The sequence below is a fragment of the Hippoglossus stenolepis genome, chromosome 10 (genome assembly GCF_022539355.2).
Source record: "Hippoglossus stenolepis isolate QCI-W04-F060 chromosome 10, HSTE1.2, whole genome shotgun sequence".
Classification (NCBI taxonomy): domain Eukaryota; kingdom Metazoa; phylum Chordata; class Actinopteri; order Pleuronectiformes; family Pleuronectidae; genus Hippoglossus; species Hippoglossus stenolepis.
The window spans coordinates 7139697-7155582 of record NC_061492.1 but is presented as its reverse complement, the minus strand read 5'-3'; the positions used below and the strand labels follow the sequence as shown (position 1 = coordinate 7155582).

Below are 15886 nucleotides of genomic sequence, written 5' to 3'. Positions count from 1 at the left end.
TGTAACGTGGTCAGCCTGATACCTGAAACACAAGCTTCGACTCCAGCATCAGCAGACGAGGTGTTTCGGATGCGGAAATGGCACATGGCGTTTTAGCCAAGGTCGGGGTTACGTTATTCTAGGCATGCATATTTCATTAAGTCCTGCGTGCCTCAATGACACAAAGCAGCTTTCATTTCCCCATTATGCACAGTGAGAGGAAAGCAGAAGTCTTGGCCTATTCTGCCCTGACAAGAATCAGTGTTGTAAATCTATTGGCTCAAACATGCTTTGTAGAGGAGATGTATCTATTGACGGCGGAAAAGTTTCGATGAATATGTTATGAATTACACGAAAATGTAGCTAAGGCTTGAAATAGATAATTTCTTGTTGCAAGCATTTGTACGAGAAAGTGAAGTTTTCTATTTGACTTGTTTTCCATAATGTTTTGATCCCGATGACCCTAAAAATGTCTTTTTTTTTTGTGTAACATATTTAGCTGAGACACTAAAGGTCTATGTGTTAGTGCCTTTTTGTAATGTATACAAAAACCTGAGGCTACATCTCAGTATGTTGACTGTATGAGGGGCTTTTAAGTGAGATAACTGCCATGATCCAAGTTGTTGTTCATTTATTTAACTGTAACAATGCTTTTTATGGAGTCATGAATTGAATCATTTCCTCCCTGTCTTCCAGGCTGTCGGCAGTTTGGGGAAGGGGATATTCCTGAGGATGGACTACCGGTGAGTGAGATTTCAGTATAAAGAAAATGTGTTGTGTGTTTTTCTTGCTTTCTTTGGAGAGAGTCTTATTGTTCTCTGTTTTAGAGCATTTAGACAAATGTATTTGGAGAGTAGTTACCTTTTTTCTTCTTATTTTTTTTTACAGTACATCAGATTCACAAATCTAAACCTCTTTAAAACACACTGATCATTTTTAAACGGAGTGAATTGGACTGAGAATTGGTCGATTTGAGTGTTAAACTGCACCAACTGTAGCGATATTTAAAGTTATATTTTTCACTCACCCACCATTGAATAGGAGGCAGGTCATAGCTCGAACCGTCGCCATGTGTTTGAGCTCCGATGTGTCCCAGCCCGGCGCTGACACCTGCCTTTGTTTTCGAACAGTTGTTCTTAGAGATTTACAGGTGTTCAACCAGTGCCCGCCAGACCCTGAGGTGAAGCTGGGTGTTGGCCAGCGAATGTGCCAGAGCAAGCTTAGCTGCCTCTCTATCAATCTAACCTGGTAGCTGTCACTCTTATTACAATAGACGGTGATGTAATGTAACTATTGCCTCAGGAGCTGGTTGTTCAAACGCAGCTTGGTGAAAACGCTCTGGGATTTAAATCTTCTCCAACCTAGATGTGTTCACTCATGGGCTCGGGCTCGGCCTCCTTTTGTTGACAGATTCAGAACTGTTAAGGTGCACTATGTTAGGAATTGTATATATTTGGCACGCAGCGCTGCGTTGTGTCGTGTGTGGTTAACAGCGCTGTGTTGCAGAGACAGACAGCAGGTATATAGTTCAAGTCTACACGCCCATGTTCATTTGTTTTAGATATCAGGCTGGTTACAGGAACGTCGGTCACCTGTTCGACGTCTGATTGCAAAGTAGGTGAAAAGACACTTGAGTGGGAGGCAGGGCAGTTCTTGTAACACTGAGTGACACCTCAGCACGTCTGTAATGTAGCACAGTACACACAACTGTCCTGCCATAGGTACAACTTTTGTTAAAGTTGTAATTGATGAGTGTTGACACTGTGTCAGAGAGGTATTGATTCCACCCTGCTCATTTTTCACGCTGTATGGTCTACAGAAAAGTACAGCTTAAACAAAACATATCACAGAAGTGTGCCAAAGTGCAAACAACTAAAATGGTAGCTTTAACAAGTGTTTATTTTAAGAGCTGTTGTATTGCTGAGCAGGTTGTTTCCCGTTTTCGCTGACTGCTTATAGAAAATGCCCCAGCAGTTCCACAAGCCGTCCATGTGATCATATTTTGGACATTCCTCTCGACACCATTGGCCTGTTCTCGGGCTCTGGGTTCGTTATATTTGCCAGCGACCTGTCATCATCCCTTTCGACCTGCCCTAGTGTCCGGCCATGTGCAGCGAAGGAGGCAGAGCGGCGTTCCTGTTCCTCCGGCAAAGTTCCTCTTTAAGGAATCAGCCTGAAACATACAGGAAATCCAATTGCACCACTGTTGCTAGGCAGCGGGGGTGGGGTGGGGGTGTAAGGGAGGTGGGGGGGGGGGGTGTTCACAAGGTTCAGTGAGTGAACCACCGAGGGTGTCACCATGGTGATTTGGCATCCGAATGTTGCGGTCTGAGACCTGGGCTACAGAGAAAGAGAGAAGTGAGCCAGTGGCAAGTGCTGCAGCCAGAGAAGTAGCAAATACCACCACAGTATAAGTTGTGACATTATCTGCATGGCTTTATGTTCCGAAATAAATTCACCCTGCTGTTTGTACAGTACATATATCCTGATGGAATACTCTCTCTCTCTCTCTAGATATATATGCAGATATATATATATATATACATATATCTATATATAATCTAATTCATGGTAGCCTTGCATTGCATGTGGTCAGACTTGCACTTGCATGTCCTTGACACGCGCACACACTATATGCACATGCAACATATTATACCCATTTAAAAAAACAACATGGTTGCACAACATCCTACTCAGCTGTTATGACCCACTGCCAAGAATTATGCCGTACCGCCAGTCTTTCCGCTAGTACACAGAAAAATGCACTTTTTTTTTTTTGAATGCCACAGGAAAACATCCGCATCTAATTTAGCTCTGGCAGGAAGTTTTTTTTTGTTCTCTTATCAGTTTAGTTCACAGAAGTTCTGCTGCCTACTTGACTTGTGCTGCCTCACACTTTAAGCTGAAAGTTTGAGACTGGTTTCTTGTGGTTTAATGTTCATTTATTATTGAAGGTATTGGTAGTTGGAAAGAGCCAGAATAGCTGGTTCTCCTGTTTTCTAGTCACAATCTCATCGAGTGTATTTCTGATTACTTTAAGGGATACGTGGGAAATGCCCTGTAACTTGATTGTCCTGTCTTTAAGTTAAAACCCAGAGGTAAGAGCTACGCTAGATTTGCTTCATGAGTGTGAGAAACGCATATTTGCACAGACATAATGGATTTAATATTGGCGATCAGACTTTTGAACATGCTCGTCATCTTTTCTCCTCCATTCTCCTCTCTGTGTGATGCACAGAGCTTGTACGCTGAGTGGGTTTCCAGTATGTGGGCCGACCCCAACCTTCCCTGTCCTGAGCCCCTGTGCCTTTGCGGGTGGAAGTGCACGGATCCCTGATGTTGGTGTGGAGCCAGGTTGCCCCTGGCTCCCACCACCCCCTCCCTCCCCTCCATCCCTCCCATCTCCCCCGTCTCCTCTCCTCCCTCACCCAGCCACATCTCTAGGGTCAGATCAGCTCCAGATTGGCCCCCACGCATGCCTTTGAATGGTGGGGCTTAGGCGAGCGCTTTAAAAGGAAGCCCAAGTCTGTTTCCCATTTCGCCCCCCCACCTCTCCACCCCGCGCTCCTTTCTCTCTTTCTCTCACATACACACACAGCTGTCATCTGGCTTTTTAAGTTCTGTGCTGCATTTCTCCAGCTGGAGCTGGTTTATGACATTCCCTCTGCAGACTCTTTGGCCTCTTGCTCTCTCTCGCTCTCTCTCTCTCACAAATTCAACACAAACTCACTTTTTCCTGTTCTGTTCTTTCTCCTCTCTCCCTCCACTGTCTCCTATTCCTCACATTCCCCTGTAGACGCTGTGGATGTGTTACACCACTTGGTATGTTTGGAGGCAAGAAGGGAGCAAAGTCACACACATACACACACCATGTGTTAGCAGTCTGAGAGGGAGGGGGGCAAACAGGAGGGGAGAGGGGGGTAGAAGAGAAAGAGAGGGGAAAAAAAGAAGTCAAAGGAAGCATCTCTTAGCAACCACAGGACAGTAATTACTGTAGCAGCAGCTGGGAGCAAACCAGATTTCCGCTGTGCGTTAAAGCACTGGCGTGGGCTACTTTACACACGGCACTGACTAACCAGAGCCAGCAGCCTCCTCCACATGCAGAGCAGAGAGAGGGAGTGAGGGAGAGAGGGAGGGAGAAGGAGGAGAGAGGAGGACTAAACCTTCCTTGATGAGGTAAGGGGTGAGTGTGGGAAAAGAGGGCCAGTTGGTTAGTGTCGACGAGGCCAGTTGGATCATACGTGTGAGGATACCTCAGCGTGTGTCCATCCATGTTTGTGTGTTTCTGAGTTGGACTTGACCTTGAAGAGACATGTTTTATAATTCAATCGGCGGAGAGACAACACAACTTCATATTTAGAATTTAATCAACCCCTTACTTTCATTTGTTGCGTGAACAAGCCGGAAGTTGGTTGTGCTGAAATAACGCCGGACACCAAAGATCATCAGAAGGCTGGTGATGTAATAAGTGACTCTCCTCCCCCATCTCTCATCACCTCTGCACACATGAATCATGAAACCATTCCTTTTCACTTTGTTGCCATGAGCACTGAAGCGTCACACTTTTTCTATTACAACTACTTATTTTGCATCGTGTCAGATGTGTAGAAATATTTTTGCTGAATTCGATCTCGTCTTTGACATTCACAAGATATTATTATTATTAATAGACGTGTCATCCTCACTGAAGTCAACACTGAGCTTCCCTCTTGTAATTATGCGATTGTTTGGCGTGAGTCGGGAGGAATGTTCGCTCGTATTTGCTTTTCCTCGCTTGGTTTCCAACATTTCTCTGATTTATTTTGTCGTTACGTGCTTCAAGCGCCTCTTTATTTAGGCCTGTGTTTGTAGATTTTGCATCAGTTAAATGTTTGTGGGAACACATGCAAGGCTGATGGGAACTCTGAGTTCTTAACGGAAGGGCCTTGAGTCATCACCACTCAGCACAGTCATTTGGCCAAGAGTGGGCGCAGGATGCCCCCTGGTGGTTACAAGTGGAACACGCACAGCCTACACAGCCTGAGTCAAAACTGTCATGAAAATGAACTGATTGACCTGTGGTACCTTTGAATGTTATTGGAAATGACTGTGACAATCCTAGATGTTCATGTTTCCAAATCATAGTATATGTATAAATCATGTAATAATGATACACATCACAATTTCATAGAGAACATTTAAAAAAAAATAGTATATTGCTACTTGGGTTGCTCAGAAATATTCATGTTTTTTTCATTTATATACGTCCTGCGAAGGGGAAACACAAGATCTGGGCAGGGCCATAATGTTATTTTTCTCTTTCTTCCAACCTCTCAAACTGACCTGACCTTACTTGATTTGTTTCCTGTATTTCTCCAGGTGTGTGATGAGCCTCCCTCCATCTGTACCCCAATGAAAGAGCCATTTTCTCCCCTGAACAACGTTGTCTCCACCGAGCCATTCAGGGGCTGCTACGTCCGCGCCCAGCCCTTCGACGAGTTCCCCTGCAGCAACCGCCGCTACCTGCCTCCACAGGTCTGCCTGTCCTCTGCACCGTCAATCGTTAATTACATGTTCCCCAAAAGCCATGTTGGTTATGAAAGTTTGGAGTTGAGTGAAACTTGATGAATTAAAAAGTGAATGTCAAATTCCCTCCAACTGACGGCTGTCAATTTCTCTTCTTTTGAAGGTCTCCTTCAAGTCGACTCGTCACGTCAGTTTCCACATGGACGAAGAGATCGTTCGCATCAACCCACGTAAAGACGTGCTCATCCGTGGCTACGAGGACTACCGCCACCCTGTCATGTGGAAACAGGAGTCTGACCGCGAGGACCTTGACTTCCCCAACGCCTTCCAAAAACTGGACAGTAAGAAGTGCGAGTACCTCTTCCCCGACGGCCCTGGTGGGGACTCCCACTCTGGCCCTGGAATTGACACAGCCATCAAGACTCAGCCCTCATCCCTATTGAAGTCTAAGAATGGCCGGCGGCGGCGAGAGGACGGTGAGCGCTCGCGCTGCATCTACTGTCGGGAGATGTTTAACCACGAAGACAACTGGCGGGGGCAGTGCCAAGATGCCCCCGACCCAATCAAGCAGTGCATCTACAAAGTCAGCTGCATGCTGTGTGCCGAGAGCATGCTGTACCACTGCATGTCCGACTCCGAGGGCGACTTCTCAGACCCCTGCTCATGTGACACATCTGACGAGCAGTTCTGCCTACGTTGGCTGGCCCTGGTGGCGCTCTCCTTCATCGCACCCTGCATGTGCTGCTACCTGCCCCTGCGCGCCTGCCACCATTGTGGCGAGGCCTGCCGTTGCTGTGGGGGCAAGCACAAGGCTGCGGGGTGACCCGACTCAGGGCTCTGGGACACCCTCAAAGCTAGCTAACACAGGAAGTGGATAAAAGCGGAAAATTAAAAGCCGGCATCCTTTTTTCATTCCCCTCTCAGACGGGGTGATATGTTGTTGATCCCCAGCTCTGAGGGCTTTTGGAGATTTCAGTTTGTGTTTGTCGCCGACAAGCAGCGGTGGAGGACAAACCATATGCTTTGTGGGGGCTCTGAGCATCAAGCTAAGTTCAGGAGCTTAATCTAAGGAGAGGAAGAGGAAACGTCAAGATTAATAGACTTGGAGATGTTACTAAACACATCTGTACACACACACACATACACACACACGTGCATTGATGGAGCCAGGCCACAAATATCAGAACTCTACTACAAGTAATGTGTAACTTTATGAAGGAAAATTGTCTTTTGTACAGAGAGCAGCAAAATAACGACAAAAAAGAAAACAAAACAATTCTGCATTCAGAAAACTACTTGCTGTTTGAGTATGCTAAAAGGGATATGTTCTTGCTTTTTGTGAATTTGCAGTTGGGTAACAGTGGCCTTTCCTCTATGGCTTAAGCATTTGCTGACAATGTAATGACTGGACAAGAAGACAAGTGCACTAGAAATGGTATTTCCCCCGTTAAGTAAAGGTACCCCTCTCAAATTCTTGGGGTACTCACGCCACCATATTTAGTGTCATTCTAACATTTGAGAGATGTTGCTGTGGTGGATGTTTGGCCAATTGATTTCCTTGTTTTCCTTTCCATCGACTCAAAACGTAAGCTTGTTTCTGAAGGTACAGCTGGCATAGCTTTTGACATTCATAATAAGATGTTTCAATGATTACCTTGCCTTCCCGAGGTGATTCAGACCATCTGATTGCATTCCAAAATAAAGGGATCGATTCCATGATTAGAAGGGAAAAATGGTAACGACTCTACCATGCTCAGTTCCCCGAAAATAGTGTTTTCCACGCCACACAAATAGCATTAGAACCTCTTGAACCATTCAAATCGAAACCGGATACATGACGATTTCATTTACTCCAGTGAATCTCACTTTTAGTCCTTTTATTTACTGCTGTAGTGAAATTGTTGTTTTGTTTCCTCATTGTTATTTTTCCTGCTCATTTTATAATTTTTTTTTTTTTTTAAACAAAGGCTGAAATGTTGCTCAACCAGCAAGTTTTGTTTTGGTGAGTACAGGGGTTACAGTGCTCCTTGGTTAAAATGATGAGGCACTTAAATTAGGCTATTCTTTGATTGAGAACACCCTCAGATTTCAGAATTAGTCTGTACATAAATTGTTTTGCTAATTTAAACATCGTATTTGGTGTGAGGGGAAACCCTCCTCTAAGCACTGCTCTCCAAGCTTTGGTTGCAGCACCCTCTTCAAATTCCCATATTTGTCCCATGAATCGTTTGTCGTTCTTCTGAAGTTAGTCCACTCCTTCCATGTGTCTTCTTTTAAAAACAGGCCCTGAGTGAATGAATGCATTGTTGCAGGAATACCTTAGAGTATCTTAGTCATGTGTTTGAAAAAAGAAAAGACAAAAAAACGTACGGATGTTATGAATGTGTGTGTGCGTGTGTGTGTGCGTGCGTGTGTGTGCACGTATAGGTCTTCATATGCACTGGTGATCTGATGTCATGTAACGTTACCACTGACCATGTGATTAAGGCTTTGACTCTAAACAGTACTGACCCAGCATCAGGTTTCACAAAATGTCCTCGTGTCTAAAAGTGAACAAAGAGATGATCAGAAGATGCATTTGTCATTTCAGGAAATTCACTTAAACCCTCTAAAACTCCCTCTTTAACATGTTGTATCCTTTTTCTTTAATTCACTTAAAAAAACAAAGTGTAGGAATGATACTTAAACTGCAACTTGTCATTTCTACACTTGGCTTATGTAAACAAACGTGATATAACATGTTAATCAGGGAGCTTCAGAGGTGTAGGTGGATTTCTCAGCTCTGAACAGTGCCAGGCTAGCTGTTCCCCAATGTTTCCAGTCTTTATGCTAAGCTAAGCTAACCAGATTCTGGCTGTAGCTTCATGTTTACCGTACAGAATGAGAGCCGCATTGATTTTTCTCTCGCATGACCCTTGGAAAAAGACAGCTAATGAGGCCAGGCAGGCTGCAAACCAAAACTGAAGATATCTGACTCACAAAACATTTAACTATTCTGAGGAATAGCAGCTCTGATTGGCTACCCGGCTGAAATTCTCCCTCCCTAAGGCACTGGCATGTTTGAAATGTGCAGCCAAATTGGTGTGACCACGTCCATGTTTGCTGTTGCTAACAGATATGCATCTCTTCTCGCCTCCCGTCACTCCTGGTTAAAAAACAACAGAATAATGTCGTGGCAGGAGAAACATTCATCTCCCTAACTCCCCCGACCGATGCTCCCTTTACTTACTATGCAAACTTTCTAACGTGGGAAACACATTGACCTCCGTGCAGAGCGAGTCAGTGACGGGAACAGGACACTTTAACGCTACGTAGGTAGACAAACAACTCCTGGTACCAAACTCCAAACACCTGTAAATACTTAACACTATATTTAAGTACTGATAATAATCCCAGCTTTTTTTTTTGTTTGTCTTTTATTTTTGTTGTTGTTGAAATTTTAAAGATAGAACTGTATTTATCGTCGCTGTCAGCATATACTGTAGCTTCAATTGACAGCATTATGTACATAGGTCACCTTTTAGTATTATTTCACATTGAAAAGTAGAGGGCGTCTGTGATGGAAAATGACTATTGAGCTTCTAATAGAGTTTCTCTCTAGTTTTGTACGGTAGAAGGAAGGATAGTGCTAACACGGTACAGTTGTGTCAGTCCACTTGTTTCAAAAGTTTGATATATAAATATATAAATATATATATTTACATACATACATATAAAGCTGCTAGATACAATCACTAATTTTATTGTGTTGACAGAGAAAATCAGCTATGAACGACTGTTAAACCCTAAAAATCTCCGGCGGCGTCCGGTCTCGCCGTTCGACGCCGCCGTACAACCATGACGGCGAGTTTATAAATGTCCGATTGCTCTGCGTGATGAAGTGGACTCTTGTGCATGTGTGCGCGAGTGTTACTCTATGTGTGTTCTTGTATGCCCATGTGTGTGTGTGTGTGTGTGTGTTCTGTGCGCGTGTGGGGTTGGTGTGTAACCAAATGTTTGGTTGGCCGCCATATTCTCCCATTGGAATTGGATTGCCCTGCATTTATTGCAAGCTGAACCAAGGTTTGATGAACCTGATTAAAACTTGCTGGCTGAGAAGCAAAATGTAGGATGTGCATTTATACAAAGTGTAGAGAATGCTGAAATAACACTTCTCATTCTGCATTAACCAGCACAGTGCAACTTCCTGTCATGTACTGTATTATATATGCAACATGTGTCTGTCCGCTTTAATATATATATTTTTTTGACCTGCATTATATAAGACTTCAGTTTTAACCACTTTGCTGCTAGTCTTTTATCCTCTTTCAATCTTGGAAAATTGTGCATATCTTTGGGAATGCATACAAGTGTACATTCTTGACATTGTGTAGATTTAAAAAAAAAAAAAAGAAAGAAGCTATATAAACCTGTTTCTCTTCAGTGTATTGTTTTTAAAAACGGTTACTTTTCACAGCAGTTGAGTGGTTATGTTTCGATTCTCCGATGCTTTGGTGCACTGATGATACTCTATGTAAGCTTTTTTTCATCTTACAGCGCTTGATGTAACATTTATGTGATTAGTTCTAAATAGTGGAAAACATTTGTGTTTTGAAACTTGCAGTATAAATGGTACTACTCTTAACTATTCTGTAAACACTGCCTGTTTGCTTTCTTTTTCTTTTTTCCACTCTTTGTGCATATTTCTTTCCTGTGCATCCCCCTCCTACCCCCTCCCTCCCCCCTTTTAGTGCCATCGGCTTTCACATCCTGACAACCTCAAAAAAGTGCCTCACGTCCATCCTAGTTTCCATCTTACAATTTTAACATCTCTCGTTCTGGTTCTATTGGTTTCTACACGTCTAGGTATTTCCTCTCATGGTTCGAGAATACCAAGTATATGATGTAAAATTTATAGTCCCAATAACTCATGTCATAGTTGTATTTTCTTCATACAGATGTAGCTCATTACTTTTCATAAATATATAATGTAAATATGCATACATATGTTTGTAACTGTTTTTATGTTACATCATACACTTGTAATTTGACATATCAAATAACATTATCATAATAAAATGGTGAGTTTTAATCTTTTGCTGTCTAGGCTTTATTGTGTTCCTCTATATACGTTTACATCTGAACGTACAGTGGATAAAGTTCATTCAAGCTGATGATGTGGTCGTCGCGACAGATCGGACACAACAAAGTTATGTGCTCGGCAAGAAGAAGAAGAAGAAGAAGAAGAAGAAGAAACGAAGAAGTCAAACCATAAAAGTATAACATTGATTAGAAGAAGGCACAAAACTTCTTTTACCTCGGCCAAGGAAGTTGTGTTTTCACCCGTCTGTTTGTTTGGAAGCAAAAACTACTAGATGGATACGACGAAACTTGTGGAATGACGAGAGATTTTGGTGCTGATCTGGATCGGGGGTGGATCCAGGATTTCTTTTCTGTTTTTTGACATTTTCACTGTTTCCTCAGAAAATAACTCTTACATTAAGGAAACTTGTATCTGTGTGTGTGTGCGATATGTTGCAGCTTGATTGAATTTGTTTCACAGTACTGAGAGTCCTTCTAGTTTGATGTGAGCTAACCTGTAGTAGCCAGTAGGTGGCAGTTTTTCCTCCCATTAACAGAAACTGCTTCTTCTTCTTCATCTCCAATGAAATGTAAAGGTATAAAATCTTTTATCATGTATATATATATATATAAGAACAGAACGGACGACCTCTGGCCTCTGCTCGGCTCATGGTGAGTGTGTGGAACTGTTGTGAGTATAATCTGAAGTTGAACTTTCCCTTTAAAACCTTTATCCAGAACCAAACCAGTTAAGAGACATGAGAAGGTAAATATCTTTGTTATTGCTTTCTTATTAATGCCCATCACAGTTTTAACGTGCTTTCAAATTTTAATTTTAAAAGATTTTGTAATATAATTTGTAAAATATGAATTAATGATGATATTAAAATGATGTTGAAAGTGCCAAACATAAATGAACTGATTGTTCAGTAACAACTGCACTTGTTGGTGTTAGATTATTGTGTCATAGGCTGTTGAGAATGGAAGCTGCACTATAATGTTAGAGTAAAGTGTATAAAGTTGCATATAATGGGAAATACCTAATAATCAATACTCAAGCATCAATATTTTCACTACGAACATTAAGGGAAGGCAGTTTTATTTATACAGAGGTAGATCCAAGGTGCACAGAATGAAAAGAAAACTATTTAAAATCTGAAAGCACAGTTTAAAACGATTGTCAAGCAAAAAAATGTATAAATAAATTATAAAGAGTAGAATAAAAGAGGTAAAAGAAATAAAAAGGATAAATCTGTATGATTTTGAAAGAGAAATACTCCAAATAAATGAGATAGAATTGTGTAAAATGATAATAAAAATTACAATATAATAAAAAAAAAAAAGGAGCTTTCAACCTTTTTATTACTTCTTTGCTCATTTGTTTTTCTTAGTACTGGTACGGAACCTTTGTGGCGGAACTAGTCTCGTTGTCCACACGTTTCCCTCCGGCTCCTTTACCCCAGCGGAGCAGCATGGAGGCACTTTCATGAATGGATGAAAACCGAGTGTTCGTGTTGACGCTGGAAGAAGAAACTCGACACGTGGTGATGTTGTGAGCGGATAAACTCACGTGGATATAAAAAGCGATGGAGTGCGACATCCTGGACTCGCTGGAGCAGCTGGGGTAAGCTAATGGAGGGTTAGCATGTTTACGTTAGCCTGGTTAGCTTGGTGTTAGCTTCCCCTGTCTCTGACTCCTGTGTGTGTGTGCGTGTGTGCGTGTTTCTCCTCTGACCTCCTCAGGTACGACGGGCCCCTGCTGGAGGAGGAGGCGCTGCTCCGGGCCGCAGAGGGAGGCCTGTCCTCGCAGGAGTACGTGGAGCTGTGCCGGTGGTTAGCGTCCAGACTGCAGCCGCTGTGTGGACTGGAGGAGACAATCACGTCCGGTCCAGGTGAGACACGCGAGACCACGCCTCCTCTGTGACGGCGCAGGGCATGTTGCAGCCATGATTTAGCTTCTGGTGATGATCCCGTGTTTATGCAGCACATGTATGTAGTTTGAACCCGGGATGTAGCACCAGCACAGGAGATGCACGCAGGTGTAAACTGGAAGAGTTTGTTGTGGTGGTGGTGGTGGTCAGCACTGTTGCAGGTTCGAATCCCATCCCGAGGCATTTCTGTGTTTGCATGTTGTCAATCAATCAAACATCGATTGACAACATTTGTGAAGCCCATATTTACAAATGATAATTTGTCGCATAGGGCTTAAGGTGTGACATCCTCCGTCCTTAGCTGTCAACAAGAGTAGGGAAAAACTACGGCTCAGGGGTTAGAGCAGTCAGCCTCTAGCCGGAAGTTCGGCGGTTCGATCCCAGTCTTCCCTAGTCTGCATGCCGAAGTGTCCTTGGGCAAGATACTGAACCCCCAGCCTCTAAGTTGACTGTAGGTGTGAATGTGATAGTGAACGGTTGCTTGTCTTTGTATGTTGGTCCTGCGATGGACTGGTGACCGGTCTGGGATGAAACCCGGCTCCAGCTGCCCCCCCACCGCAACCCTCAAAAAGGATAAGCGTTAATAGATGAATGTAAATAAACTGGCCACTGTCCTCTAAAGATTTACATCCCATTGGACATTTGAACACAATATGGTGTCTGTTTTCCGTCCCATTAAACCTCAGACGACGTGGACAGCCTCCAGCTCGAGATGAGCGGTTTGCTGAAGGAGCTGCACTGTCCCCATGAAGAAGCCGTGTCGGGGATTCTCAAGGGCGCCGTGCGGAACACAAAAGATCATCTCAAGTTTGTGTGTAAGTGACCGTCCCTTCACCCGTTGTGTTACGGGCTCTGAGTGTGTTAGTTCTTAAAGACTATGTTCCTGTGTCTGTGTCATGTTAGTGTTCCTCAGCTCGGAGCTTCAAACAGCTCAGATTGTGAGGAGCAGACGAGTCTCCGACAAACATCAGGACGAGAATCCGCTGTTTCAGGACGTTTCAGCAATCTGTGAGACCCTGAAGCTGCCGGCGCCCAGAGGAGCCGCCGCAGAGGGAGTCTTCGGCCAGATCCAAAACACGGTGGGACCAAGTGATGCTTTATAAAGTCGATTTATTCAATCACCACTGACAAACCTCTTTTTGATACGTCGTTTGGTTTTATGTTTATAACTTGATGACATATTCTAAACTATGGTTTAGAAACTAATTTGAATTTGGGACAATAACTGTTACAGAACTCTTCACTTATATAACTACAATGACTTCACACATTGATTATAACTATTACATAGTTTAAGTTGTTTTATAAATAAAAATGAGCGTTCTATGTCAATATTATGTTTATTTCCATCCCATAATTGAAAGTGGCAGTTGACCAGATGTTTGCTTCAACGAATTATTATAAAGCACATGTTGATAGAACAATGTATTGGCTATAGAATAAAGACACCATCACTATTATTAGTAAATAGTATGAGTAAAGCAACTGGATGTTTTATTCTACTTTTATCACAGTACTTAAAAGAACAGAGATGCTACCTGGAAAAACCTATTATACATACTGTACATTACATTATATACTTTAATAACCTGCATGCACATAATTGTGTGTATTTATTATTAAAAAAATGTTTTTCGTTTCCCTTGGAACATCTGTCATTAAATGTATTGTGTTAACACATAAAACCATGTTGTGTCATCATAGGTTGATAAACTCCTCAAAGATCTTCCTAATGGCTCCATTGAAAGTCCAGTTCTGAACAAATCTCTGAGCGCTGAACAGTGGGTACGTAAAACAACAACCTGAAATAATCCACGTTGCATGAGTGATTATGTGTTTCAGGGGCTGGTTGTTTTTTGTATCATGTATTTGTGCAATTTGGATCTAAGTCTGTGTCTTTGACTCTGCAGGCGAAGTTGCAAAGCATCAACACGGTCCTGTCCTCAGAGTACGAGTGTCGGCGCAAGATGCTGATTAAACGACTTGACGTCACAGTTCAGTCGTTCGGGTGGTCCGACCGAGCTAAGGTACGTTCACAAACTGATGAGTGGGACTTTAACTGCAAAATCAAACTGGATCATCGACAAAGAAACACGTCTGCCCACATTCTGGAGAACGTTTTTAATTCAAGTTCAAAAAAGACACAGAGGCCAAGTGTCCAAATACTAATAAACCCCCTAAGATTGAACCCCTGTGTGTTTAAAGGTTTGTTAATGTTCGATGTATAATTTGAAATTCAATGCGCTTAAAGCTCTGACTCTGAAGAACAGAATCCTCACCCTGAAGGCCTGGACTCTCTCTCTCTCTGTGTGTGTGTAGGTGAAGGTGGACAGCATGGCGAGGGCCTATCAGCCTAAGAGACACTGTCTGAGGCCACAGTCCCATGTGGACATGGCCAAGCTGCTGGCTGCCAGAGAGGACATCTGCAACGTGGTGAAGACGAGCAGCGGCTCCAGCAGAGACAAAACCACCTGTGCCGTCAACAAGGTAGAGACAGACGTTTTCCCTTTTCCCTGCAACCTCCTCAATCGGAAATTTGTCGTCTGTCGGAAACAACATTTCTCTTCTGTCTCTTCTCACAGGTCCGGATGGGCAGAGTGCCAGACAGAGGGGGACGTCCCTCAGAGATTGAAGCCCCGCCTCCCGAGATGCCAGCCTGGAAGGCAAGACAAGATGGCGGGGGTGGCTGGGGAGGACATGGCGGCAGAGGACGTGGAGGAAGAGGACGTGGAGGAGGAGGCTGGGGACATGGAGGAGGAGGTGGAGGTGGTTGGAGAGGCGGCGGCGGCGGGTGGAACCAAGGAGGACATGATGGACACGGAGGGAAGAGAGGACGGTTCTAGCATTCATTTTCTACAGACTTTCATTTTTTGTGCAGTGATTTTTTTCATATGAACTGAATCCTGCTTCCTGTGTTTTCATGGACGAGGAACATTTCCAACAAACGAAAGCAGACTTTGCAGCATTCAGAGACAAATCTTCCTCATCTGGAGGATTTCAAATGCTCCTTTTTTTTTAAGAAAACTTAAATCAGTGTTTAAATCTCTAATACTCATAATATCAGAAAATATCAGATATTATATCACTACGATAGGGATACAAATTAAGAATCTTTATCATGAACAAGTGTTTTTAACTGACTTTTTTTTTTTTAAGAAAAAGTCATTAAAGACAAATGTAGACGTAAGTTGAGGAAGAAGTGAGAAGATTGGACTAAAGCAGGAGTTTCAGCATCTGACTCATGTTCTAGTTCCTCTGTGAACGATCAACTATAAAATATCAATTATTACCTCATTTATCAGCTCTACACACGACTGTAATTCTCTTTGATCTCTGGATTTGTAAAGAAAAAAATAAAGAATTATGATGTAACCTCCCTCTGATGTTTGTAATTACCAGACAGTGGCTCA

General features: G+C 43.0%; 2 protein-coding genes across 2 annotated transcripts in view; both read left to right on the top strand.

Moving 5' to 3' along the window:
* Nucleotides 1–10560, top strand: part of spred1 (sprouty related EVH1 domain containing 1) — a 31428-nt gene extending 20868 nt beyond the window's left edge. The window contains exons 4-6 of the mRNA XM_035168033.2: nucleotides 676–722; nucleotides 5338–5493; nucleotides 5648–10560. Of these exons, the coding sequence (XP_035023924.1) occupies nucleotides 676–722; nucleotides 5338–5493; nucleotides 5648–6307 (863 nt within the window). The 3' untranslated portion in view covers nucleotides 6308–10560. The remainder of the gene's footprint in view (nucleotides 1–675; nucleotides 723–5337; nucleotides 5494–5647) is intronic.
* A 1424-nt stretch (nucleotides 10561–11984) lies between these two features.
* On the top strand, nucleotides 11985–15852 carry fam98b (family with sequence similarity 98 member B). The gene is made up of 8 exons (XM_035167262.2): nucleotides 11985–12169; nucleotides 12289–12437; nucleotides 13163–13291; nucleotides 13380–13555; nucleotides 14181–14261; nucleotides 14387–14503; nucleotides 14796–14963; nucleotides 15059–15852. The coding sequence occupies exons 1-8, from the start codon at nucleotides 12132–12134 to the stop codon at nucleotides 15317–15319; spliced, it is 1119 nt and encodes a 372-aa protein (XP_035023153.2). The 5' UTR covers nucleotides 11985–12131; the 3' UTR covers nucleotides 15320–15852.
* Nucleotides 15853–15886: the final 34 nt, after the last annotated feature.